General features: G+C 40.5%; 2 protein-coding genes across 3 annotated transcripts in view; one reads left to right on the plus strand and one right to left on the minus strand.

The window, feature by feature from the left end:
- ip6k1 (inositol hexakisphosphate kinase 1) overlaps nucleotides 1-3,454 on the plus strand; it is a 29,115-nt gene extending 25,661 nt beyond the window's left edge. Inside the window, 1 exon segment of the mRNA XM_081606793.1 lies at nucleotides 538-3,454. Within this exon segment, the coding sequence (XP_081462919.1) occupies nucleotides 538-978 (441 nt within the window). The 3' untranslated portion in view covers nucleotides 979-3,454.
- Nucleotides 3,455-3,731: 277 nt separating this feature from the next.
- On the minus strand, nucleotides 3,732-16,582 carry osgn1 (oxidative stress induced growth inhibitor 1). 2 transcript variants are annotated; one of them, XM_008408350.3, is made up of 9 exons: nucleotides 16,411-16,582; nucleotides 10,197-10,362; nucleotides 8,936-8,998; nucleotides 7,487-7,623; nucleotides 7,226-7,417; nucleotides 7,027-7,118; nucleotides 6,376-6,575; nucleotides 5,933-6,276; nucleotides 3,732-5,488 (listed from the first exon to the last, which is right to left on the minus strand). In XM_008408350.3, exons 3-9 carry the CDS (start codon nucleotides 8,991-8,993, stop codon nucleotides 4,952-4,954), a joined length of 1,560 nt encoding a protein of 519 aa, XP_008406572.2. In that variant the 5' UTR covers nucleotides 8,994-8,998; nucleotides 10,197-10,362; nucleotides 16,411-16,582; the 3' UTR covers nucleotides 3,732-4,951. The 2 variants fall into 2 exon arrangements, with proteins under 2 accessions (XP_008406572.2, XP_008406570.2); XM_008408348.3 differs by lacking the exon at nucleotides 10,197-10,362 and having other exon boundaries at nucleotides 16,411-16,581.
- Between the last annotated feature and the right edge of the window lie 10,934 nt (nucleotides 16,583-27,516).

Here is a 27,516-nt window from a genome sequence, read left to right on the forward strand (position 1 = left end):
CAAAGGAATAAGTCTCCTGTCGGAAAATAAATGGTAATGCTGAATCTAGAATCAATAACTGAACTAATAATAATCACAGTAATGTAATAAATCAATTGGTTTCACTGATGCCTTGCAGTCAGAAGGTTCTGGGTTTGAATCCCGGCCTGCGTTCCTCCCCGGGTTTTCCGGTTTCCTCCCACAATCCAGAAACGGGACAGTTTTCCACCTGACAGTCCGGTTGACTGGGTTTGAACAAAATGTCAACATTTCAGCTACATTTTCATCTGCTGTGGCGCTGTGGAGTCAAACCAACCAAACTCTTTGGGCAACCTGTTCCCCTCCTCGCCTGTGGGGGCGCTGCACCGGGAACCCCTGAAGGAAACAACATGAAAGAGGGGAACGGCTTTTGCGGTTAGTTTGGATGGTTTGACTCAGAGCAGCTGAAAATGTAACAGCTGTTACGGGACTATCAGGTGTGAGAACTTCCTGGTTCTGTTGGTTTATAAACCGGACCGTTTCGGACCTGGTTGACCGACTCTTCTCGTTCTGCTGCAGGGGTCTGAAGCCGCCCCGGTGCCCGGCCCACGTCTGAGCGCCATCCCTGCAGAGCTCCATGCTGCTCCCCCTCCTCACTCCAACACTTCCAGTGAAACGGATTTCAACCAGAACCAGGACCAGGACTTGGTCCTGGAGCCTCTGTCCTCTCAGGGACCCGAACATTCGGCGCCAGACGCCCCCCCCTCTCCCTTCCCGCCCATCGTGACAGACTGCTGCCCCTTTGTGCCCTGCCCCCCGTCAAAATGTCCTTCCCCCCCACCGCCGCCTCCTCAGCAGCCCCCTCTGGTGGACGTTCGCATGATCGACTTCGCCCACTCCACCTTCAAGGGTTTCCGTGGCGACACGGCTGTGCACAACGGCCCGGACCCGGGCTACGTGTTTGGACTGGAAAGCCTGATCCAGATTCTAGAGAGCCTTCGAGACGAGAACCTGCCGTAGCTCCAGAGGCTCCTGTGCGGTTCTGTCGGACCAAACCGGCTCGGTTCTGTTCAAAAAACAACAAAAAAAGTCCTCCCACTCTAGAGACTGATCGGTCTTTAAGCAAACACACATACACACACACACACACCTCTTACTGTGAGTCCATTCAGGTCGGACCGCACCGAGGAGACGGGACGGCGCCGCCAAAATGGCCGCACACCAAACTATGATGTCTCCTTATGAGGACCTTTGTGGTTTAAAGCATTCCCTCACCATCACACATCAATGCCTAACCACCGAGCGAGCGGCGGTGACATCACAGCAGGTGGCCCGCCGCCGTCCTGAGGGGATTTTAACTGCTTTAATCCAGAACGGTGCCGGTTCTGATAAAACGTTACAAACAGCAGCTGAAACTACAGAGAAGGGTTTTAATTGTGCATAAATATATAAAGAAAGCTGCGACTGCAACCCGTGGGCTGGCAGAAGAAGGGAGCCAGTGTGGCCACTAGGGGGAGTGTTTTTCTAGATTAAAGCATATCATCTTTAAGGGAAGCTCAAACTTCAGAGGATTTCCTCGTCCTGTCGGTCGGACTCAACCACATCCTGGGAACGTTGTGGTTGGACGAAACGTCCACTGACCGACCAATCAGCTCCAATCCCAGCGCAGCTCCTCCTCCTGGCTCCTTGGAAACCGAAACCCACAACGTCAAATCAGGGCCAACAAAGGACTAAATGTCCAGTGAGAAAGTCATTTAGAGAGTAATTTCAGAAGTTTATGATCTCCAAAAGTCCAAAAAGTGCAAAGGAAAAAAAATCTGAATTTTTTTCTAGAAAACATTTTGGAAAATTTTCCACTTTCTCCAAACCAAATTTGCAACATTTTTTACTTTTGAAACTCCAAATTTCCAAAAGTGGAAAAATTTTGACTTTTGAAATTCAGTTTTTTTCTTTATAATTTCTGATGCTAATCTCAAAATTCAGTTTTTTTTTTGGCAGAAATCTGCTCATTTCTTTTTTCTAACCATATTGGCCCGAGTACGCTGTGGTAGAACTCGGCTAACCTCAGAAATGAAAGAAGAGGAAAAAAAAAAACCGCACTAAGAGACTCACCTGGTGAAGCAACAGGTGGTTCTGGAAGAGCGCAGCGGCGCCCCATGGAAGGGAAATCGGCAATGCAGTGCAGCAGAAACAGGCACCCAGAGGGAAATGTAACCATTTTATTTTAAAACATTGGGTATTAATCAGAAATCTAACGTGGCCTGTGTCCTGTGAAGCTCATTTGTAATATTTGAAGCATAAATGTCACTTTAAGATCTGGTTCAGTGGTGTCCAGATGTTTTTTTTTTTTTTGCTGTTAGCGGATCTCATGGAAAAAAAGCCCGACATGAATGCACTGATGCAGCTCAGTTTGTATGTTCTCAGAAATGAAGTGAATTTTTCTGTTTTGTTTTTTTTGTTTTGTTTTATCTTGTTTTTTTTGGGGGGGGGGGGGGTTGTAAAGGTCCTCACATTTCAAATGAGCTGTGAAGCACCTGACCCTGAAGGCCAACATGGCGCCTTTCCATGGGATTTGTTAACGGCACTGGTTTAAAAGAAGAGTAACACCACCCTCAACTATCAGGGCTCGGTTATATAATATTTTTCTGATAGAAATGGGAAATGAGACCAAAAAAATAAAATAAATTAAATTCCTTTTGAACGTTTCGCTGGTGTTGAATTATCACGCAGCCCTGCCTCAAAATATAGACGTTTATATTTATATATAAATTTATGTTGGAGTCCTGTACTTGTCGGCAGTAGTGGCAATAACGTGTCAGTGTCTCTGGCTGGTTTGGAGTGGTTAGCCAATCAGATTCGTTTATCTTCCTCTGCCTGAGGCTGAGGCTGGCCGAAGCGCGGCACCGCCCCCTGCTGGACAGCAACAGGTACTCAGCCTCAGGAGCAGGAACCAAACAGAGCAAATATTATATTTTATTTTTTGGTTTATTAAGGTGATAATTTATTTTTTTATTGTACCTTTACCCACAGATACGGGTAAGTGTTTTATCCCCCACCTTTAAAAGTGTAAAAAAATGTAAAGATGTTGTTAGGAGGAGAGAATAGAAGCAGTATTATTATTGGAGCTAACTCGGCTCTGCTGCCTTGCTTTTGGTCCTGCGGTTCCGGTGGGGAAAACTGTTCAACGTGTCTTGTGTGTGTTCTTTGATTGTTGGTTTGTTTCACTCTTACATCGACAGAGCCGGTTAAGAAATAAAATAAATAAACCTGCATGCTCATCGACGTCCCTCCTGTTCCGAGACCGTTTTCTTCGCCACGTCAAACGTTACAGCCGTTAACCGACCGACGGCCCGCTTTTACCTCCGATCCTCATGGTTGTTAGCTTCAGAATGATGGGACTTGATCTTTTCTTTTTCTTTTTTTTGCATCTGACATCACCCTGACTCTTTGTTAGAAAAGTGAAAAGTACATGAGATTAAATCTTTCCAGAAGCTTTTGCCTCGTGTCGTCATTCTTTCTCCAGGTAAACTTCTATGGCAGGCTGTTATAGCATAAAATCGGCTTGACAGCACGTAGACTCCGGATGTCTGGAATGGCTTTATGACTATTATAACTGGACATATTTAGGGAAGATGATTAGGGACACTGAACTGACTTTTCTCAGAAAAGGAGGGACAAATGTCACTGTTTATATGCTGTAAATGCATGATAATTTGCACCGATAAGTTTCCTGCTAAACTCAAACTTTAATAGAAATGAACACAGGTGAGACATTTCCAGAAACACCTTCCTGTTTATTATAAACAGCACCTGCAGACAGAGAAGGTCTGGATTTATCTGCACAACAATGACTCAAAATGAGACGATTCTGCAAGAATCCAATGAAGTTTTAAGGCACTTAAACTGAATCCTGTCAACATTTACGCACAAAATCTACTGAAGCATTAAAAAAAACTAAAAAAAGGATCACTTAACACCAAATTAACAAATATTAAAATAGTTTTCTTATAGGAGATGGAAGTTAGAAAAACACATTTTTTTATAACATGGTTTACTTTGATTGAAAAATAAATTATGACATTTAGTGTAAAATAAATCTGATAACAGATCCCAAAGGAAACAAAAAAAATGTAATTAAAAAATGCTGTAGTACGTTTTGGATGTAAATATATGTTCAGTTGAACCTTATTGCTGATTATTGCTTCAGTACAAAAAGGTGTAAATAACATTTGAAAGAGAAAAAATATCAGAGGATGAAAAATGAAGTATAAAAATGTTGATTTTTAAGTTATTCTTATGGCTTGATTTAACCAAGCTAAAAATTAGAATAGAATTTTAGTTTTTTTGTAATTGCTGCTTAGTAAAATCAATAAATAGGAAACAGTTTTTATAAAGCAAACATTAGGTTACAAGATTAAACATGAAATAAAAAGCAGCACAGGTATAATAAAGTGATATAAAAACAGAAATTTAACAGATTAGTGGCTGAAACGCAGAATTAAGGCCAGAAAATTAGTTTTGAGAATTTTATCCATGTTTTACCGCAACTTTATTTTTATAATATTTAATTTTGATGCATTTTTTACATATTGTTACTCCTCTATTCTCGTAAATATGGCTGTTCTCGTATTAACACTTTTTGATAACTGTGGTTTTATTACAACTTTATTCTCATTATTTTGATTTTCTTGTGCAACTTTGAATCGCATAACTTTATTTTTGCAATTTACATTTTGTTCTCTTGTTCTGGCCCTAAAACGTCGCCGTTAGCAACAGATTCTAAACGTTTAAATAATTTGAAAACTTGGAAGAAACTTAAATATTTCCAGTAAAAAACGGATTACCATAAAATTTACAGAAAACGGTTCTGGTATCTGGTTACAAGTCGGGTCCAAACAGAAACGTCCTGCTGCCATTTCTCCAGCTGATCCCAGAACAAGTCCGGTTGAACTCTGGTTTTCCGGAGTCGGTCCGTTCGCCTCGCGGTTCTGAACTACGAGTCCAGAACCCGGGCGTCTGTCCGGCGGTCGACCCGGCTGTCCAGCGTAACGGCGTCCTCCCCGCCGCTGCGCCGCTTCCACAGATCCCCGGCGATGGCCAGCGCCCCGCCTTTCAGGAACCGGACAAAGTTCTCCCCGACCAGCGGGCCCATGGCGTACATTCCCGGCCCGTCCGCCGCCAGAACCCTGTTTGTGAACGGGTCCACGTCGATCGGGTTCCTCCGGCAGGAAATCGGCTCATCAGGGTTGATGCCTAACGAGCGGCCGTTGTCGCGAAGGAAGGAGAGGTTCGGATGAGCGCCGATCAGAACCAGCGCCTTGGAGACCCGGACCACCGTCTGCTCACCGGAGTCCGACTCCAGGACGCACTTCCGGTCGGGCCGGAAGGCGGCGACCCGGTGGCAGGGAAAGCTCAGGTAACCAGGGTAGGAGGAAGGCGAGCTGGAGGAGGAGGAAGGAGCGGGCTGAAGGTTCTGGGTCCGATCCGAAGTGTCAGACTGGTGCTGCTGCTGAGTCATCATCTGATGGACCTGGAAAAGAGCGGAGATCAGATCCGGACCGACCCTCAGAACCGAGGAGGCAAGACTGCAGACCAAATAGGCGGTTCTAAAGGAAGAGCCGGACCCGACTGGACAGAAAGTCAAACCAACACGATTGGACGAGCATGTGAAGGTCCTGATTGGACGAAATCTAATTTATCTAATTTTCAAAGAAAAAATTCTACAATTGAAAACAAATTTTTTCAATTGTATATATTGCATATATGTTTTCAATTGTAGATTTTTTTAAATATTTTTTTCAATTGTTCAAAGACAACTCTAAAGTTCTTATTTTATCATTAAAGCAGTCGACGCAGATAATTTCTATAAGTTTACAAATAATCTCAGCTGCTGGAATTAGCCAATCAGAGTTTGCACAGTGGAAACGCCCACTTTGGGTCTGCAGAACCCGCTCCTCCCCAGAACCAGCCTCACCTTGTGGTACTCTGGGTAGAGCAGTTTGGGCAGCTGGTTGAAGATGAGCCCGGGGTCCGTGACCGAGCGCCGGAAAGCGTGGCACACCGACGTGTTGAGGTGGTGAGCGGCGAGGACGGCGTCGGCGGCCGTAAGCCCCGCCCCCACCACCAACACGGGGTCGGAGGATTGGTCGAGCTCGCCGCGGGCGATGGCCGCCTCCAGCTCCCAGAAGGAGTGGCAGACGAAGGGCAACGCCTCTCCGTCCACGCCGAGCCGAGCCGGCACGTCGTGCGTTCCCGTCGCCAGAACCACTTTGTGCGCCAACAGCGAGAACGGAACCTCCTCCGTAACCGAGCAACCGTCTGAAGCAAGAAAACAAATTATGAAAAATTATCCATTACAACATAAAACAACATAAAAGTTTAGATTTATTTTGTTTAGGTTTTTTTTTTTAAACGTACCTCCTAGAATTTCGCCGTCTCTCCGCTGCAGTCCCGACACTCTCCAGCAGGGCGGCGACCCATCCTGCTGACCGGACTCCCTGGTTACCGCGGTAACGGTGGTCCCGCAGGCGAAGTTCTGCTCCAGGTTCATCTTGGATACGTAGTGCTCATAGTAGGAGGCGATTTCTGCCGGGGTGGCGCGGTCGTTTCTCACATTCCTGCCACAAAAAAACGTAAACAACGTTTAGCAACGTAGCAACAGGCGGCGGCTAAAGAGCCGATATCAGGTACCGGAACCGTCACTCATATATAAAGGCTTTACTAAAATAAAAACTATTATGAGAATACATTCAGAATATTAGGAGAATAAAGTCATTATAATTTGAAGTCGTAATTTTATAACTTTATTCATTTTTTTTCCATTTTCTTAGAGTGGCCTTAATATTCCATAATCAAAATAAGAAAATTAGGCAAAATTAGTTCAATATTGAACTAATAAAAACTGTAGCTGTGTCTGGTGAACTTTTTGTTAAAACATGTTTGTTCTTCATTCAGTAGGAATAAAATCCAGAAATGTTACTAAAATAAGAGTAGAGATACTTTAAACAACTCAAGTCTAGTTACTCCCCACGTCTGCCTACCAAACGTGTTTATTAAAGCGGGTCGAACCTGCGCTTGTCTCTCATCCAGTCCTTCAGCTTGAGCCCAGGAAGCTCCATCCAGTTGGCCAGGCTGAGCGTCAGCATGGATCCCTCCATGGCCTGGAACCAGCAAACACAAACATCAGACTGAAACTAACTGAATCAGACTAAAAGTCACAGCAAAATAAAAACCTCAATGAAAACAATGTCATGACTGTGGGCCTTACATGCCAGGCGCCTCCAGGCGGGCCTTTCCCCAGAACCAGGTGGGGAACGGCTCGCTCCGGCTCGTACCGCCACTCCAGGGGCGACGTGTGGTCCAGACCGAAGTCGCTGTCCGGCAGCAGCAGCGAATCAAAGAGCACCGCCACAGGGTTGGACGAGCGGCCCTCCAGGCCCTCACAGAGGTACTCCAGGTCCTGCAGAGAGGCTCGGTTCAGAGGCGGCCCGAACCAACGCGGGCGTCACGGCGGAACGGGCCGGGTTACCTGCTCCAGCAGCGACAGGTGAGGCCGCTCCGACAGCTTGCTGTGCAGCACGGGGTTCGGGTGACATCCCTCTGCCGACAGGTAGGGGGCGTAGCCTGACAGCAGGTAAGACAGGCAGATCCCGGAGGGGCCGTTACCTAGGCAACAGGAGGACAGGAGGTTTCTAGTGTCACCTGACAGTAAACAGGAAGTCATGCACACGCTCTCACCTGCTCAGGGATTTCCTTCATATTCCATGGGAATTAGAAATAAAAGATTTTTAGAGATGATTTTTGTTCTCAGGAAGTTAAAATCTGAATTCTGGGATTAAAATGTGAAATTCTGAGATTTAAGTTAGAATTTGAGAAAATTGAGAATTGTTTTTCCCCCTGTGGCTCTTAACTTTTTCCTTAGAAACGTGTCGGCCTGTCGCAAAAAGCAAGTAAATCATTTGCATAATAAACTAAAATGAGAAGAATAATTTCCATTCTGATTATTACAGGCGTTTACTTCATAATCCGTTTTATTTATGGTTTTGCTTTGTTTTCTATTTTATTTACTATTATTGGTTGTTTTTATTTATAATTTGGATATTTAATTTTGTAAAGAACACCTCACACTGGGACTCAAAGATATTTTACACTTTATTCGTCTTTGAGAAGGAAAATTTGCACTATGATCCCATTATCAATATGTCAGAGCTGGAACTAGAAATTACTTTAATAATCGATTATTCTATCGATTGTTTTGACGATTAATCAGATAAGAAAATTGACACAATTTGCTAATTTTTCATTGAACCACTTAAGGCTTTTTCTCCACACAGTATTTGAAATACAGTAAAAGATGCAAATAATTCAATTACTTTTTGGATTAAAAACCTTTTTAATGCAACAGCAACATTAATTTAATGAAGGTTTGATCAAATGTAGCAAATAGACATCTGCAGCTAAAGAAAACATAAAATACAGTTTACGATAGAACATATTTACAGATAAAGAACATTTTTCATATTGAATGCTATATTATATATATATATATAGAGACAATTTATCGACCAGCTAAGTTATTGTTACAAGCGCAGAAACATGATGGAGGCAGAAAATCATGAACATCTGTAGCATGAGTCAGCAGATTTGAAGGTTTTTTAAATTGTATGTGATGACTCAGCATGAGAGGAAAAACAATTTGCATTTTTACTTCCACATATTTGCACATAATAAGCAAATAAGCTGAGATCCCCTCCACTTCCACTGTTTCCATTATTCTCTGAACGGGAACTCAACTCGACGGCAGAAGAATAAATAGTTCAGTTCTTAATCTTGATCTTTAAAGGCCTCAGGCGAAAATTAAAAGAGAAAACAGAAACTTATGTGGCTCTAAGACTACTTCCTTGTTTGAAGTTGAACTGTCCTCCATTTCACCTCTGAGATTTCCCCACAGCATGAATGAAGCGGAGGTTTGTCTTACCGATGATCACGACCGGCAGAATCTCTCCAGACGTCGTTTCTTTATGGTGCAGGTCCATTTCTTCTGCAACAGAGAAGAACAAAGTCTGGTCACCAACATGACATCACCCATGTGTTTCCTCCGTTTGGCTAATCTGAGCGGTGAGATCGTTTTCAGTCACATCGCTGCTCCCACTTCCTCCGTTCGACCTCGAGGTTTAACGCTGAGGTTCAACCTGCGACGTTCACAGGTGACGGAGCGTCAGGAAGGAAGTGAAACAATATGTCAACATTTACACTTCGTTCTGATTCTGATTCTTAGATTTCAGCCACGTGACTTTATGCTCAATAATTTACATTCGCGTTATTTATTGTTTCTTTTTCTGGACGTTGAAAGTCTTCAATCTGGTGCTTCAACTAGACCTTTTTAAGGACTTTATAATTCACTTTATTTGTTGTTTCTGTGTTGTTTATTTTAGATATTTAAATTGTCTTCCAGTTCCAGTGTTAAATGTTCATTACAATTTAAAGTTTTTTGAGCTTTGAGAATGTGCTCTTGTATTATTATGCCATAAATGTTATGTACCTAAAAATTGTCTCAAAACAAAATAATTATTTATCGCAATAACTTCTGGGACAATTTATCATCCGGCAAAGTTTGTTATCATGGCCTATATTCTGCTTTTCAAAATAAAAGCCAGATTGGAACTTAACGTCGTCTCATCAGCTCCTCTGGAGTTACCACCAGTTTCTTGGATTAGTACACAGATTGGCTACAATAACACATTTTTCTATACGATAAATTGTCGCAGAAGTTATTGCGATAAACAATAATATTGTTGTTTTGAGACCATTTTCAAGTAATGGTGAAATAATGCAAGATTATATTCTCAGATCAATAAACTTTAAATCTTTATAAACATTTAACACTGGAACTGGAAGACATTTTATATATTCAAAATAAATAAACAAAACAGAAACAACAAATAAAACTAAATGGTCCTTTAAAAAAAGGTTTAGCTGAGACCAAAACACCAAACTGGTGGAAAGAGAGAAAAGACAAAAATGATCAATCATTTAATTTATCAAGCAATTAATTCATTTATTATTAATTTATCCCATTTATATTTATATGCATCTCTCATAAAGCAGCATGAAACTCATCTGTTTTTATTACCAGAGTGGAAGAAAACAGAAATTAGAAATGGGTTTTTTCTAAACTGTTAAAACTTTCAGGCCCAGAACAAGTGCAAGCAGGTTTCCTGTAAAGTCTCATGACTCACATTTCCCCTTCTGCACATTGAAGCTCCATTAATATAAACTTCACTGCTGGGTTTGCACGCCAGCAGCCATGAGGTCATGGACGCACGCCCCGTCCAGAGGGCCGGGCCGGGCCGGGCGGTCCGAGGGCAGCGGTGTCGGCTGACTCTCAAAAACTGCACAGTCATGCTTACACAGACGAATGCAGACAAGTCAGAACAGACAACAGAACGTGTGAAAAAAGAAACGAGGAAGAAAATTTAATTCGACAGCAGAGCATAAGAGAAGCATAAAAAAGTGGAAGGAAAGAAGAATGAGGAAAAGAGGATGGGCTGAGAGAGATAAAAAGAGGTTACATAAGTGCAAAGGAGAAGCTGGCAGGGAGCCCAGACACGAGTGGGTCTCAGCGCCAAAGTCACTCAGGACTACGTGCCGCTCCTGCAGCCCCGCCGCCCTGACTGGGTTCGATAGTTTACTCCCAGAAACACTGACTAACGTATTTACATCATCGCTTTCCACTCTTTATCCTGTAACACAACACAAATTCAGCTCTTAGTTTCAGTTTAAAGTCAGATGCTAACCGTAACCAGAGGCCAGGTCCAAACGAGAAGCAAACCGTTTCCTCCAGCATTGCAAACAAACTCATCTTGAAAACGCCTTTGGGAGTCGGCTGTTTATCTTTCGCCTTCAGGTTTGGCTTCACTCTTGGCTGCAGCGTTTAGGAGATAAAAAACGGCCGGCTTTGCATTATTTAAGGAAACAATGAGAAAAAAAAAGACCATCCAATCAAAGCTGATCATCACAAGAGATATATATATATATATATATACGTGACAAGATCCAGGTCTGTTTTTATCTGTGATGCAAAAGAACAGGACGATTCTTTCATTGTTAGCAAATCAACTCAACTCAGTTTCATTTCTTTTGTTGGACGCACGCCCCGTCCAGAGGGCCGGGCCCTCTGGACGGGCCCTCTGGACGGGGGGGCCCGTCCAGAGGGACGGACACTGAAAAATGATCTCACCACGAAAATAATTTCTGTAAAAACCTTTCATAGAGCTAATCTAGGGCAATAATTTCAAAGTTTTGGTTTTTAAGATTTAATTTGTGTCTTTTCCTTTTCAGAAAAGAAAGCAAAAAAAATAAATTAAATAAATTAAAATCAGAAATTTGATTTGGAATGAAAGACAAGCAACATAATAGTGGAGATTTTGTAGCCATATTCCTCAGGCTTTAGCCAATTATCTCCATTTGACTCATTGTGCACCGATTGGCTGGACCTCTGTTGAATTAGCTCAGTCACTTTAAAAAGGCACTTTTTGTCATTTTGTAGGAATCAGGTTTCACTTTTTGGGGTAAAAATTTGTCAAAAAATGTTATTATGATTGAGTAGTAAACACAAACACGGCGATGCATCGATTTGAAAGTTTGGGTCAATTCATATATCTGATTTTGATCACATGATAAATTAAAATGAGTTTGATGATTTTCATCCTGATGATTTCATTATCCACTTTATTGTTGGTTTTGGTTGCGTTTAGTTTTATTTTAGATATTTGAAACATCTCCCAGGTAAGAGTTTACAAAATCAAAATTTATTGGTGTTGGAGAGCAAACTTGCATTACTATGCCATTATCAATACATTACTTGAAAATGGTCTCCAAAAAGCAATATTATTTATTACCACAATAATTTTTGGGACAATTTATCATCCAGCAAAATTTGTTATTGTGACAGGCCTGTTTGGGGTGAATACATTTAACAAGGTCTGTATAAAATACATAAAATTGGATCCAGTTGGGTTAAAATTATTATAAAGTTCCTTTACGTAATGCGCTCAGGCACCAGGTGGTTTTTCTGACTGTAGAGGAAATATGCAAACTTTTTCTCTTCACTCAAAGCAACAGAAAACACCTGGACATTCAGCCCTCCGGTTAAACAGGCTTTCCTCCCAAACATCAAACCTTCTCGTCCGTTTTGCTGCACGGACAAACACACAAACATCGGAGCCGACCCGAGTAGGCCTGTCACGATAACAAATTTTGCTGGACGATTAACTGTCTAAAAAATTATTGCGATAAACAATAATATTGTTTCAAGACCTTTTGAAACTGATTTGATGGAAATGACTAATAATGCATGTGATTTCCTGCCATAGATACACTTTATATTCAAACGAACACATAACACTGGAACTGATAAACTAAACAAACAAAACAACCAGAAACAAAATAAAATGGATTCTCAGTCTCCATTAACAAAAAACGTACTTGAATAAAAACTAGACAACATAAAGCCAAAGTGGAAATAAATACTGCATTCAACCAAAAGAGTGCAGATTATTAAATCTGTACTATATTGCCCTTCAGTAATCACTAGATTTGAATAGAGAAGATGGGCACATCCCACTACCTAATGCAGTAGTTCATACTACACAATTCTTTGCCCCTATTTTCCCCTTATGATAATCTTACATCGTTGGCCGATCTAAGATTGTCGCTGGTGATTTCGCAACCGATCATCCTGCAGTGTGTGGTGTGTTACGGTAGATCGTCGTGGCCGCTCCGATCTAAATCAGGGGTTTTCCCCGACTGGGAGCTTAACGCGAAATGTGACAGGTAGCCAATCAGAAAGCACGGATTCTCCTCCGCGGGGAAATAAGGAGGGGAATACCAAACAGCTGACACGGCTCAACCCGAAGTCCAGCAGACATTGGAGATGATTTGTGGAAACAACATTAATGTTTATTCAACATTTCGTGCAAAGAATATAGAAATGACAAGGGGAGGAGTTGGAGCCAAATTGCTACGCAGTTGATGAACCCGGTAAGTTTTCAGCTGTTCTTCGTTAACGTGACATAAATAGGTTATAATGATTTTCATTCAGTCAGGACTTTACGCTTTAGCCACATGCGTCACAGGTAGATTCTAGTAAAGCATTGATTAATGCCTGATTTTAAAATTAGTTAACTGGTCTTGCAGCCATTATTTGTGCCCACGTGGCTGGACACCACACGGCACGACGAACCCGATCGAACCGTTATACCTGGGATTTCTGTCTAATGTGTCTCTCAGGGTTTGAAAATGGGCCGACAGTCGGCCGACAACTCATGTAGTGTGCGCTGAACATTACACTAAGGAAAAGAGGAAGGGAGGATCAGTGGAGAGCACAGGAGGTGAGTCTTTTTCACTCAGTGTCATCAATAGAAAGAAAAAAATGGCAGGAAGAGACGATAAAGCCGATAATTAAAATGAGGTCGATAGGTTTAATTTATCGTGCGATTAATTGATGTATCGTTTATCGCGACAGGCCTAGACCCGACCCTGAGCCTGTAATTATCAAAAAGTTGAAGGTCACCCTTCTGCAGGCGCCTTGGATCGGTGGTGACACGGCAGAAACCCGACACCGCTCCTTGCAGGAAGTAGACAACGTGAGAATATAATGAAAATGTCACTGAATGGTTATGCAACCTCTAATCAGTACAATGAAGCACCTGTTTTAAATATGTGCAGGTAGGGAATGTTCGGCATTTAAAAAAAAAAAAAAAAAAGCTAATTGTCTCTTTAACTGTCCTGGTGTTTTTTATGAGATCATTAATTATTTTTTTAAGTTAACATTGAGAGTCAAACCAGATGAATAATAATTTTATACTTTAATAACAATGAAGCAAATCTGTCTTTGACCTTTTCGGCTTTCAAGCTCCATCATTCTGGATCAGGAAGAGTCTGAGCTACGGCAAGAGTAAACGTGTTTTCACACCTGATAGTCTGGTTTGATTGGGACCAAAGTTGAAACATTTGTTACATTTCCAACTGCTGTGATTTTCTTCCACACTGAGTCAAAGTAACCAAACCCTTGGACAAACCTGTTCCCCTCCTCGCCTGTGGGGGCGCTGCACCAATAACCACTGAGAGAAACGTCACAAAAACCTCCGAAGAAGACATTTGTTTACATTTCTTCTTCATGAAAAGGAAATAAAAATGGAGTAGAATCAGATTTTAGCAGTTGGAGGATTTCTCTTATGACTGCAAGCCATTATTTTCACTAGTGCTGGACCCGCATGTTTGTTTTGGTTGTATTTACCCAGATTGCCCTGAACTGTAGTCTACTTCCTGCTTTTGGAGCGGTTTCTGGTCCGCTTGGCGTTCACAAATGGATTCAAACCGCACCACAGTTCACTTCAACAGAACCCAGACTGAGGTTTGTAGGTGAATCAGAGTTAGCTTTTTTCAGAGTACGATTAGTGTTCACACCTCCCCAAACAAACCAAACTTTCAAGGCAAATGGACTTGAGTTCAGTTAAAGCGAACTAAACAGGGCTGGTGTGAATCAATACACAGAGATTCCTGTTTTAGTGATGCATCTTACAATGAGATACAATGTTTTTATCATACAAAAACTAAATCAAAAGTGGAACAATGAAGACAAAAACAAGCCAAACATTTTAGAGGTAGTTGGAGGACTTCTATTTTGTCTTTAGCTAATGAAGAAATACGGTTATAAGCGTCCAGCAGGAAAAGGTAGCGTTCGAAAAGCAAACCATGAACATGTGGGAACGTTTCTTAAAGTGGGAGGAGCAACAACAACGAGTAGAAACGAGTTGTGTGAAATCACAGCAGCTATCTCCCAATTATTTATTTGTGTATCAATATTCAGCACTAAAAAGTTTCAAACTCGAACATCCGATAAAAATGTTTATTTCTAATGCAGAACCGGCCTGATTGCTGGCATGATGTGCAACGTGTCATTAGAAATGTAAACACTCACTGATTTTGTTGGGAGCTGCGAAGGTTAGAGTTTAACAGCTACTGGGAGGAAGGATCTCCTATAACGCTCCTTTGTGCAACTTGGATGCACTGAAGGAGCTCCTACGTTACATAATTAATGATGACGCACAGTAGGAAGGCTTAAAAATATTTTTTAAAGGCTAGTCTCATTTCTGCAGAATTTAAAGAAAAAATTAACAAAATGTGAAAGTCAATGTGGCTTTCTCACAGATTCAAAACATCCGGCAGGATTTCCCCAAAACCTTGTTAATCTTCAGCTCTTCTGGAGCACTTAAGGAGTGTTTTAACTTCTAAACTAAATACCTCCAGGCAGAGGTGTTGTAAGCTCGCTGTGGACGCCTGCCAAGATGTGCAAGAGGTGTTGAGAAGCATGAAATGCACCAAACTCCTTCCCTTTCCCTGCAGACCTCGTATAATAACCCAGTGCCTGTTTGGTCCATCTGCTCTGACCAGACGGCTAATGGGATTTCATTTATGAAGACCCAAGACTTGCTGGACCTGCTACGCTCAAGGTTAAAGTGATCCAATTGTTGCAGAATGCAAAAACAATGTTTTGAAACACAAATTGCTAGAATGTTTGTGGGATTCTGCAGACCTCCTCCATGAATAAAAATAGAAAAAATGGTGCTAAGCTTGTAGAAATCTGAGTTAACCCAGATAAAAGGATGAAAATGTTTGGACATTTACACCATCCTGCACTCAGTGTTCCTGGTGTGGCCTCCAACTGTGACAACAAGGACCAGCGGAGATAATTGATGGAGAACAATATCAGTTCTGTTGTTGTATTTTATATTTGGCTCCATAAACATGCAGCTGCTTGAGTATGGAAATCAAGTTAGAAAGGCAAACAAATATCAAGCTGGAAGGTTTCAGATTATTTTACTTCTGGCTCATACAGGCACAGTAAAATCTTATTTATTCATGACTACATTAGGAATAAGCCCTATAAATGCCAATGTTATATTTAGTCTCTCAGCTCTAAACTGCTTCGTCGCAACTTTTAATTGATGAAAACCTTTAAATCTGCGTTTTATAAGTAAGATTTGATTTTTAAAAAAACATTTAAGAGCAAAAACTAATCAGCAGATAAATAAATTGAAGTACATCTATAGAGAATATATCTGGATTAGTTACATTACATCTATGTAACAGAGTTTATGGGTCCCAGAAGTGGGCCAGCGGTGTGACTGGATACGTAACCCGTAGTGAGGACCACCCTCCCACCGACACACACCCACTCATTGAGCCGGCCGGCCGGCGAGCTGCGGTGGTCGCATCAATAAACGGTGTTAGCACCATGCGGACCCTTTTCGGTGTAACGCAGGCTAACATCAACAATCCCCCCTTCAATGGCTCCATAATCCAGCATTATTACGTCGCTATGATCCATGTGTTAGCTACCTGCCGGTGTAGCCTCGCACGCGACCAGCTCCGCTGGGATTAACTTACCGATTCCTCCTTCTGGTTTAGATCCTCCACTGGGTCTGAGAACCGTTTTTATCTTCTTTAATTTGTTTTTTGTTGCCTTGGTTTCTCAGTCTGACATGTCGCAGCTCCACGCCGGCCTTTCATTCACCTCTTCCTTACTAACTCCACCCTTCTGCTCTGAGCCCGGAGTCGCACATTCACATATTACATAGTGCTAGGGCCCACCAGCCAATCAACAGAGACCCTCCGCCCCCCAGCCAATCAGAAAAAGGTATGGATGAACAGTAATGAAAAACCTCGCTGTCGTAAGAAAAAGATCGTTTATGGATGCGAGATGCTCGACTATCACTTTGATAGTTTCAGATAAAAGTCATTTGAAAAGATTTTATTGCTCAACGATTACACTTAGATTTATCTTTTTGTGATAGGCTGCACAATGCTTACATACTAACACGATTTTTCCCTATTTGTTCTATTTTTTAAAAAGTTAAGCACCACTGTACAGATAAAAACCAGCAGATAGTCCGCAGCTTTCAGGAAGCCAAGCTCTCATCAGACGTGCTGTTTGCACATGTAGGTCAAGTTCAGTTTAACCTGTCACTGCTACCAAGAGTTTTTCATTCATAAAATTCATGAACAGCACACCTTTGACAGCTAAATGTTAAGATAAATGCTGTCCAGTTGACCACAGTAAGAGGAAGTATTGCTAAATGAAAATCATTACTGAATAAACTAGAAAAAAAAAACTGTTGCACCAACAAAACTGATCACAGTTGTCCATCCAAAACAAAAGTAGTGAGAGCAAACTCAGCAGCTCAAAGGTGAATTCATTAAATGAAGATTTATCCAGCAGGGAAGAAAAACCAGGGATGAAAGTCTGAGAGCTGCAGGCTGGAGACTCAACAAACAGGCATTCTAACCTGGGTTTTAAAAGTCTGGCTGTAATTCATCACATTATAGAGTCACATCGTTTAACAAAAACCGTAATTTCAAATGCTAATAATGTGGAAGCATATAGATGGACTGTGTTTCTGCTCTGATACTGTGAGAATGATCCAGTCTCACTCCGAATGAGAGGAAGATTCAAAAATCTTCCTCTCACCAGATTTTTGACGGGTCAAAGATCTGGTGAGAGGAAGACTAAAGCAACAACTGAAGTCCTAGGAAACAATTTCATTAGCAAATCGGTTTGAGAGCTCGTGATCTTGACGAATGCCAGAAGCTGAAACGTGTTAGCCTTCTAATAACATTGTTTCCTAGTACTTCAGCTGTTGCTACAACCTTCCCTACTGAGGCATTAATTAACAAATTCTGTTTAACCAGAATAGTCTACTGAACACTTGTGCAAGTCTCACTTTTTTCCACATAATCAGAGTCAGATTTACTTCCTCTGGATGACGCTGCTTATTCCTCTTAACCAAAGCTGAGCTGGCTGCCTTAAGGAAGAAGTCCATTTCAGCTGCTTGTGTCCAGCAGCATCTTCCTTTAGTCATAAGTTATATTACATGACCATTATTCCAATGTAGATGGAGTAGTCAGCTTTTTATTCACCATGACAGCACAAGCCCATTGCTAGGAGCTGAGCTAGCATTTTTCATAATTTTGCCCCTTCACTTGCTGTTTTTTTTATAGCTTATATGTCCTCCTCAACACACTGCACCACAGAATAAGACATCCCATGTCTTTTAATTTACATCAGACATGACACTGGTATTTGTATGCACAACTCCAATGTCCTGGCCCAGCATGGAACCACAGACTTTCTGAAGTCAGCCAATACTTCCTTTGTTTTGGTGTTGTTGGGATGACAACAGTTCCAGTTACCCACGGTAACTAACTGGAACTGAGTTATTATGAAGTTAACCAGACATAAAAACAGAACCTACATAAAGTACCAATGGGCTTTAAATGTCGCTTTCCTTATAGAAAACGTTTAAACGACTTTTTTTGCTTTTTCCCTCCCAAACTCAGTTTGCATTAGATGAAAATGCAAATGCTCCATGAAAAAATCCTAAAAGGATTATTATGCTAATATTTTAATGTTGATTTTAGAGAAAAAAAACACTCCGAGACAGAATGTAAATGTATGAGTTTTAACTAAATTTGCTGAAGTTATTTTCTGATATTTGAAAAGAAAACTTAAATCAAACATGTGATGTGAAGGTTTCAAATAAAGACTCACTCAGATGTGTCTTTATGAATCTCCTGCAAAAATAAAGAGTTTAATTTCCTCTCATCAAAGACCCTCAGATCTCTCCTAAAACAAATAACTCAGGTCAAATCAACGGTTTACTGATCCAGAACTAAAATCACAGAAAGGTCATCCTATCTGCAGCCGTCAGTATTTACATAGACCTTTTCCTCAAACACGGCTGTCGAAGGTCTGTTGCATCACACTTATAACGTGACTAACGTGCCACAATGGAGATGTATTATACAACCTGTCATTAGGTCTTTGTATTGTTTATTTTTGACTGATTATTTTACCGCTATCCTTCTTTTGTCTGACGTTACATGTTGGCACCGTGAATCAAATAAAAATTAATCGGTTCATGGTCACAACAAGAAGCCATGATGCAATCACATAATGTCGAGAACAAGTCACCCTGATTTAACTGAAACTGCCTAAACTTAGAACGGTTTAATGGCTCGTACTTTTACTAAATCCCAGTATTTATATTTCTTATCAGAATGAATGAGATCTACCCTACTCGATGGGAGTTATTGAGAAAAGAAGAAACAGAAAAACCTAATTTCTGTTCAAAGTAATCCGTCAGCAGAGCATCAGCGCCTCTGGTCTGGATATTAGTTACTTTCTTTTAGTCATGAGGCGGCTGTGTGACGTGCATCTCATGAATCCTGCATAGTTCAGATTCCATTCAGGAAAAAACACATGGCTTTTCTTCCGTTTCTGCAATCAGGCAAGCCATTTGATCAGAGCAGATAGAAAATCAGTTTGGAGCATCTTGTCTCCGAGAACGACAGATAAGCACGCCTGCATCCAAACGTCTAACGTTTAAAATGGTTTATCAAGTTCAAAATAAGCTTTAAAATGGTTAATCGAGTTTAAAATAACGTGTAAAATGGTTTATCAAGTTCAAAATAAGCTTTAAAATGGTTAATCGAGTTTAAAATAACGTGTAAAATGGTTCGAGTTCTGGATCTTTTTATTTAGTTTGTATTCAACAGGCGTCATTCTAGGCAGATAATTTTACCACTCTTTGCAGTTTTGTATCTATGTAACTGTTATCTAACCAGGTCTGGCTCAGTGAGATTAAAAAGTTTTTCAAGACCACAGTGACAATTACAAATCAAAACCCAATTAAAATACAATTTAGATAATAAAGAAAAAACATTAACAAGGAGCAAATAGTCAGAAAGGTAAAAAATATTAAAAACAAATAAAAAAGGTGGTTTGAAACTTTTAGCCCTTTCCAAAACCAGATTGCTAATCCCAAATTAGCTGCTTTCCAGTCCTTGACTGTTTTATAAAATATGTCTGCAGGGGGAGAAATCACACATCAGCAAAACTTCTCATGTATTTACAGAAATTACAGCACATATGTTTCCTTTCTCAAACGTGGGATCAGTTTACATGCAAAATGCAAACTTGCTTATTTATGTACAGAAATCACAGGATATACAGCAGAGGTCAAAATAATTTGCCTCACTATTTAATGTCTTTTGTTTTTTTCCTCAATTTTTTTTTAGTGAAAGAATTTGGTTCTGTGTGGAAACTGAATGTAAGCATCCAACATAAAAACTAGGATGAAAACACTGTTAGTTTTTTAAGAGAACTTAAAATTGAACTATTATGTCTGTAATGCCACAAACATTTGTTCCTGCATTTCTCAATAATTTTTCATGCATGAAAAATGCAAACTTTCATGTATAGCTAGAAACATTACAAGATTGAAGTCAAAATTGTGGAATTTAAATTTTTCTTTCTTATTTTTTCAAAAATATGTTTTTCTGTGGGGTTCGATTCCCGGTCTGTCTGCATGGAGTTTGCATGTTCTCCCTGTGCATGGTGGGTTTTCTCCGGGTACCCCGGTTTCCTCCTAATTGACAGTCATGTCAATTAACCTGACATGACTGTCAGGTTAATTGGTCTCTCCAAATTGCCCCTAGGTGTGAGTGTGTGTGTGCATGGTTGTGTGTCTCTGTGTTGCCCTGCGACAGACTGGCGACCTGTCCAGGGTGACCCCGCCTCTCGCCCGAAACGTTAGCTGGAGAGGAACCAGCAACCCTCCTGACCCCACTGAGGGACAAGGGTGCAAGAAAATGGATGGATGGATGGATGGATGGATGGATGGATGGATGGATGGATGGATGGATGGATGGATGGATGGATGGATGGATGGATGGATGGATGGATGGATGGATGGATGGATGGATGGATGGATGGATGGATGGATGGATGGATGGATGGATGGATGGATGGATGGATGGATGGATGGATGGATGGATGGATGGATGTTTTTCTGTGAAGGAATTTGGTTTCGGTGTACGAAGTGAAAAGCTGTAAAAGCTGTATTTAAAGAAAAAAACAAAACAAACTCAAAGGGGAAACAGGTCACAATTTAGTAGGAAATTACAAACAGTTGTGCCTTGTAAAGTTCAGCCCACATCTCATTCTACTGACTTTCTACCATCAGAGGTTTGAGTCAAAGCCGCTCTGCAGCGTTGCTGTTTGGTTGTGGCTGAACGCGGGACGGGCGGTGAAACAAAACATTCTGCAACACTTCGCTCTTCCTGACAGAATTGGTAGCGTTGGCCTTACATTTTCAGCAGGTTTGTGGTTGGAGCCATTCTGAATGTTTGAGATAAGTTTTTATCACATTTTCATCTTTAGTAGAAGAATTGGAAAGTTGTCTCTCTCTTTCATTCTCACTTTGTGCAAATAATGCACTACGAGTTTAATGCGCCAATCAACGAGCCACACCTGGAATATTCTGAGGTCATAATGTTCTTTGTCTCTTGAAAGGTTTTAGGAAAAGGTAAATGTTTTTGTTGGAGTTTGAAGGGATTTCTTTCTTGTTTCATTTTTGTTCAACTGGTCTTGCCATATTCAGTTAATTTCTTTGTGTTTAGCTTCTCGGTTTATTGTTTTTTTCTGATCTTTGTGCATTTTAATTTAGTCTTCTTGGATCTGTGTTGGTCTTTTTCTTTTGGTTTGTAGCTTTTTTAATCAGTTCCTTCTGTGTTAATTAGTTTCTGTCCCTCATTAGCTGCGTTTCCATTACAAATGTCAGTAAAATGTTGTCTATATTCTGCAAATGTGGAAAAAACACAATTTTGCAATTGTTTCCATTAAATAAGAAATGCAATTAAAACCACTTGTGAATAAGTTTATTCAGGCAATAAGTCATTATAAAACCTGTCGCACCATCATCCTCTTCCTACTTCCTGTCTTCTTCTTCTTCTTCTTCTTCTTCTTTTCTGCCAGTAGTAACATTCGGCTGTTGACTCGTGATGAGAAGTGTTTCCATTGCTGTTTTCCAATTTTGAAAAACCACCTTTTCAATCAAAAAAGCTTTTCTTTCCCAAAATTGTCAAGTTTCCACTAATTCCAGTTTTTGTAACTTCATAGTTTTCCTGCTTTCCTCCTTCCACAACTTTTCCATTAATCTGCTTCCTTTGTCATTTTCTGCTCCTCCCAGTGTTTAAGCCACTGGTTTTTAATAGTTCCTTACTGGATTCTTCTCTTACTCTGTTTTCCATGACTTACTCTTCCTGCAATTTCCTCTGCAAGTTCTCCTTATTTCCTCAGTAAAGGACTGTTTGACCACAGCTGGTCTCTTACAAACCAAGTCACAACAACACGATCAACAACACTCCCAGATTTTTCCCACAGAGCAGTTTCTCAGATTCTTAAGTTTGTTTTTGACTAAAAATAAAAAAAGATGCACAAATATGTGGCTGGACTTTGCTCCAGATTTTTCCAGACTGAATTAAAAAATAGATCTGGTTCACTGCAACAAGCTATCAGTTCTGTCCTGACGCCTCATATCTGTTATCAGGCTTATTGATATTCTTATGACTGGCTGTAATAAATGAGAGTGAAGCGGATTAATGATGCTGTTCATGTGGCTCCATGTGGGATTTTCAACTTCTGACTAGTTTGAACTGGTTTGAATTTCTGTTGAAGTTTCTCTTTGTGAACTTTACTGGTTTTTCCATGTTTCCAGGTTTACTGCAGGCCTGAGTGTGTGCAGCATGGTTATGAACAATTCAGGTGTACGAATGGGTTAAAAATCTGATCTCTGATTAAAGCTGCAGTTTTTTTATAAAACATATTTGACATAAAACTGCCACCATAACAGCAATGAGACAGATAATCTGTGAAAAGTTTGACCTCCTCCGTCGCCTACCTCAGCTACTATTGCCATCTGAAGAAATGCACCAATCCTGACCAAAAACAGCCAATCAGAGCCAGGAGGAGGGTCTTAGCGCTGTCAATCATCCTCATGTACTAGTGGAGGAGAAACAACTTACTGTTATAGAAAAAGCATTTATCCGCTGTCATCGATGGCTATGCTAACTAACCTTAGCATTGACAACAGACTCTCCTAGCTGCAGTGCATCAGAGAGCAAGCAGCGCCACATGGAATTGTGATTGACAGCGCTCAGACCCGCCTCTGATTGGTTGTTTTCTAGTCAACCAGACTTTTCGAGCCCCTCTGCCTTCTGCAGAGGGACTCGATTTTTTCACAGATTATCTAACATGACGTAGTGACACTTTCAACAAATATGCGAAAAATTAGTTTTTCTATGAAACTTACATACTGCAGCTTTAAATAAGAATATAAAGGAAAAGCCAACCAGAGTAGAAATGGGGTTTATGAAATCTGAAACGCATCACATCTGGATGAATGTGGGTCTGTCACAACAACACAAATGTTTCTGGATGAGAAATTGTTCCTGAAGTTATGGGGATATAAGATAAAATAAAAAGTAGTAATAATGTATGGCCACATTCTCAAAGATCAGCAAACTTTAAATTCTAATGAACCAAATATCCAAAATAAATAAAACAACAAAAAAAATGAATTATAAAGTCTATGTAAATAAATTGTCCTTTAAAAATCGACCCAAAAACTGGGTTAGTGTTAAGATTATAAGGCTTTTATTATTATGTTTTGGTAGAAAGACATAAAGAAAGAGAAAAATAATAAATCGTGAAATTAGAAGTTATTGAGCTCGTCTTAAGTTTTGTGATTTATTGATTTATTGCGACAGCCTAGCTGATGGTCAAAGGTGCGTTTGGGAAGCTCAGAGGGTCCCGTGGTGATCCGGTCCAGGGAGCTTCCTGCTGTCTGTCTCTGGGCGTTTGAGCTCCAGCGTCACGGGGTTCTGCTTTCACAAGCAGGGATCACAGTTCAAACGGATCAGAACCAGACAATAGGGCCTCCGAACGGGTTAAAAGTACACAGAAGCATTCCTCCTGAGCCGTTTTTCCAGGAATGAGCAGGACATTTGAACAAGACGCAGACAGGCCGTCACAGAACCGGAGAGCTGCTCAGACTTCACACGGCTCAAAGAAAACAGAGGAGATGTGCTGCTGACGTCAAAAACAAGTTCTGGAGAACTAAAGAGGCATTAGATGCTCTGCTTTGAAACAAACCTTTCCTGTCATGATTAGTGGCTTTTAATCCTCTACAACCCTTCTTTTGCACGGGGTACCTCAGGGCTCCGCATTGGGCCCTTTCCTTTTTTCTTTGCATATGTTGCCACAATGTTAAATTTCGTTGCTATGCAGACGACCTACTAGTTTACTTACCAGTAAGGCCAGGATGCAGCAAGCTACTGCTTTCTGAACTGCATCTTTGTGGGATGAGCCACAGCTTTTTGTTCCTGAATGACCAGAAAACAGGGAGGATCTTCATATTTTAGCTTCAACCAGTCTGGGAAATTTGATCACAACTATTAGTGACCAAACCCTGGGTCACCTTTGACAAGGCGTTACAAAATCACAAACAAATTGCATCTGCTGTTTGATCCAGATTTTGTCATTTATGTCGTCTAAAGAATTGTAAGCCTGTTAATAAATCGATGCAACCAGCAGCAGGCTGTTCATGCTTTAATCAGTTCGGGTTATTGCGACGTTCCGGATGACACGGCTGAAAAACGCGTCACCATAAAAACGTTTCATTTCAGTCAAAAATGAGAATCATTGATTAGTTTTTTGTTGTAAATATCAGACAGTTGATGGGACCTTTCCTATTTTATCCAAAGTTTTCATTCAGTGATGTTTTTTTTTTCATTTTTAGGTAGTTATGAGGCCCGGTGGTGAATCCTGAAACTGCTGCTGTCTCTTTAAAAACTCCTGCTTTTTCTGAAACTCCGTCTTCAGGAAGTCATCACGACATGGCTCCTCCGTTAACCCTTTAACAACATTTTGACCAGCGTTTCACCGAGAAGTAGCTCCTATAAAGAGCTCAGCTGTTTGCTAATTGCTGATGGCTAGTCTGAAGGAGCTGAGGAGGGGGAGGAGCTGTGCCTCGAAGGCGGGGCTAGGTCCAACCACAGCTGAGTGGTTACCATGGAGATTAAAAGATTTCTCAAACGTGAGAATCAAGGCAACACTCCAGGTGTGTTTTTGATGAGGGAAAACATTCTAACATGACATAAAAGGTCCATTTTACATGATACTGCGTCTTTAAATGTGACAGAGGGAGACGTAGAGGAGAGCACCAACCCATAGTTTGTCACTAATCCACAAACCAGGATTAGCGACTTAAAATGTCAAAATAAACTTGTAATATTTAGTTAATAAACTGTTTGCATGTTTAGTTTTTGGTGAGTTGTAAACAAACCTGAAGCTGCTTGGATTAACACTGCAGGGTTGGGTTTAGATTAATGGGATTACACTCGGTGACCTCACAGTGACTGGGAACGGACCCAGACACCGTCAGAACCGCCTCCCGCTCCTCCTGGGTCCGCTCTCTTTCTGGTTCTTATGCTCTGAGGAGCTTGTTGACAAGTGGATTATAATATTATATAAAACAGATTACATAAGGTGGAGAGGCTGAATGGCTGGTGGTGACGTAACTCGGAGTTCACCAGGTAAACGGTGCAGGAATCAAATCTGAACATTTTAAAAAACGTTCATCTGTTTGAACATTAAATATCTCGTCTTTGTTGTGACTTCCGTTGAAAGTATGTTTTTGTTTTTATTTATTTTTTGCACAACGTCCCAACTTCATTGGGATTGTAAACATGTTTCTACCTTCGATGATTGAAACTTGTCCAGGTAGTGGATTTGTCTGATCTTCTCCTTTTGCAGCAGCACAAAAACTTTTCTGAAACACATTTTGAACCCTGAACTGCACGTGAGATTTAAACCTTGTAAACACAGAGCTATGCTTGTAGACTCCGAAAATGAAGCACCACCTATAGGAGGTTATATAATAATAAGATTTTTGCATTTTGTTAATGGGGAGTGACAAACGGCGAAAGTTTCCACCATCCGGGTGAAACCCAACTCCTGCGGCGCAATAGTGAAACGTTTCTTGTTGTAGCCCCTCCATGTGCACATCTACGTATCCGAACTCAACATTTCACATCAAATTATCCAAACTCCATTAAAAATGATGGAGAGGAATCAGTTAAAACAGCAACTGCTGGATTATGTCTGGATTACAGACCCAAACTGATCTCTGTTCATTTCACGGGTTCTGATTTAATTTATCTGAAATATGCAGATGTGGGTTGTAACCTGTAGCAAATTTTGAACACATTTTTTTACTTACACTTAATATTGTTAAATAATATCACTTTTACTCATTTTAAACCTCTAATGAAAACACGTTTTTATGGACTGGCTTTCAGCACAAGTTGACAAAAATATTTCTATCAGTCCATGAGGACGTTTTAGCTGTTTTGTTTTAATTTATTTCTATTTTATACATATTTGTGAGGAAGTAAAAAGAAAACTTAATAAATTCAGAACAAGAATAATGATTCAGACAAAACGGTGAAATTTTGACCAATTCTGAAATAAATTTTCTTTTTATTTTGCTGCATTAATTAATTTGCTGAACTATTTTTGGAGGAGTTGATTCATGAAGAACATTATTTCTGAATTTATTCTTTAAAAAGGCAGGATTGGTCATTTATTTGTCATTTTTATCTCAAGTGAATATTTTTGTTTCATCTGACTTGTTTTTTATATTTTATATTTGAGTAAAAATATGTGAACGAAGTGCTAATCTCTTTGCACAATTTCATCCAACTGTAAAAACCTTTTTTCATTGTTTTCCTCTAATTGGAGTCATGATAACTCCATTTAAAGAGGGGAAACGTCACAAGAAGCTTCCTGATGCAGCGATTCTTCTGAAGTGGATGAAAATAAATCATCACTGAAGTTAAAGTTTGATGCAAAATGAGACAAAACCAGTTTCCAGAATAAAAGCATTTACATGCATTTGATCTTACAGAAACCTCAACTGTGGGTGTTGAAAATGTTGAAACTTTACAGGATCTGTCATCTGCTTCAACAGTTACGTAACAATTATGTAACTTTTTTTTTTTTTTAAAGAAAAACTGCTGATTCATTTTCAGAGTTTCAAGTCTAAATTGCTGTACTGGAAATGTGCTGAAGGTCTTTATTGTTCTTTGATTATCAGGAGTCTTAGCAGGTAAATCTGATTAATGAAATGTTTTCATGGGAGGGATTGTCCTCACCACGCCTTCCAGCCGCTAATGGCGACTTTTATGGCGCAATAAATCAGAACGCAGCTTTTGTCTGCGTTCTGATTTATGACGTTTGAACAGAGGGAGCAAAAACTGCAAGTCAGAACCGAATCAGTGTCAAAGGGCAGCAATTGATCTCTGTCAAAATAACAATGGTTTTTAAATGTGTGCATGGATTCAAAGTTAGCTCCTCCAGCCGGGTGTGTTTGGTTCCTGCAGACTTTGTAAGAGAAACTTATTAAAAGAACATACTTTTTAGTAATCCGTTTAATTTACGAACTGGATCAGATTCTCCAGGGGATTAAAGTTTAGCAGATCAACAAGTTAATTAGCTGTGGTTTGAACAGCTGCGGAGTTTAAGATGCAGGCGGCGTTGGCGTGTTTTGACACTTTTAAAGAGTCGATGCCCAAAACGATTCACCAAATATT

Source organism: Poecilia reticulata, chromosome 5, assembly GCF_904066995.2.
Source record: "Poecilia reticulata chromosome 5, P_reticulata-male-v2, whole genome shotgun sequence".
NCBI lineage: Eukaryota > Metazoa > Chordata > Actinopteri > Cyprinodontiformes > Poeciliidae > Poecilia > Poecilia reticulata.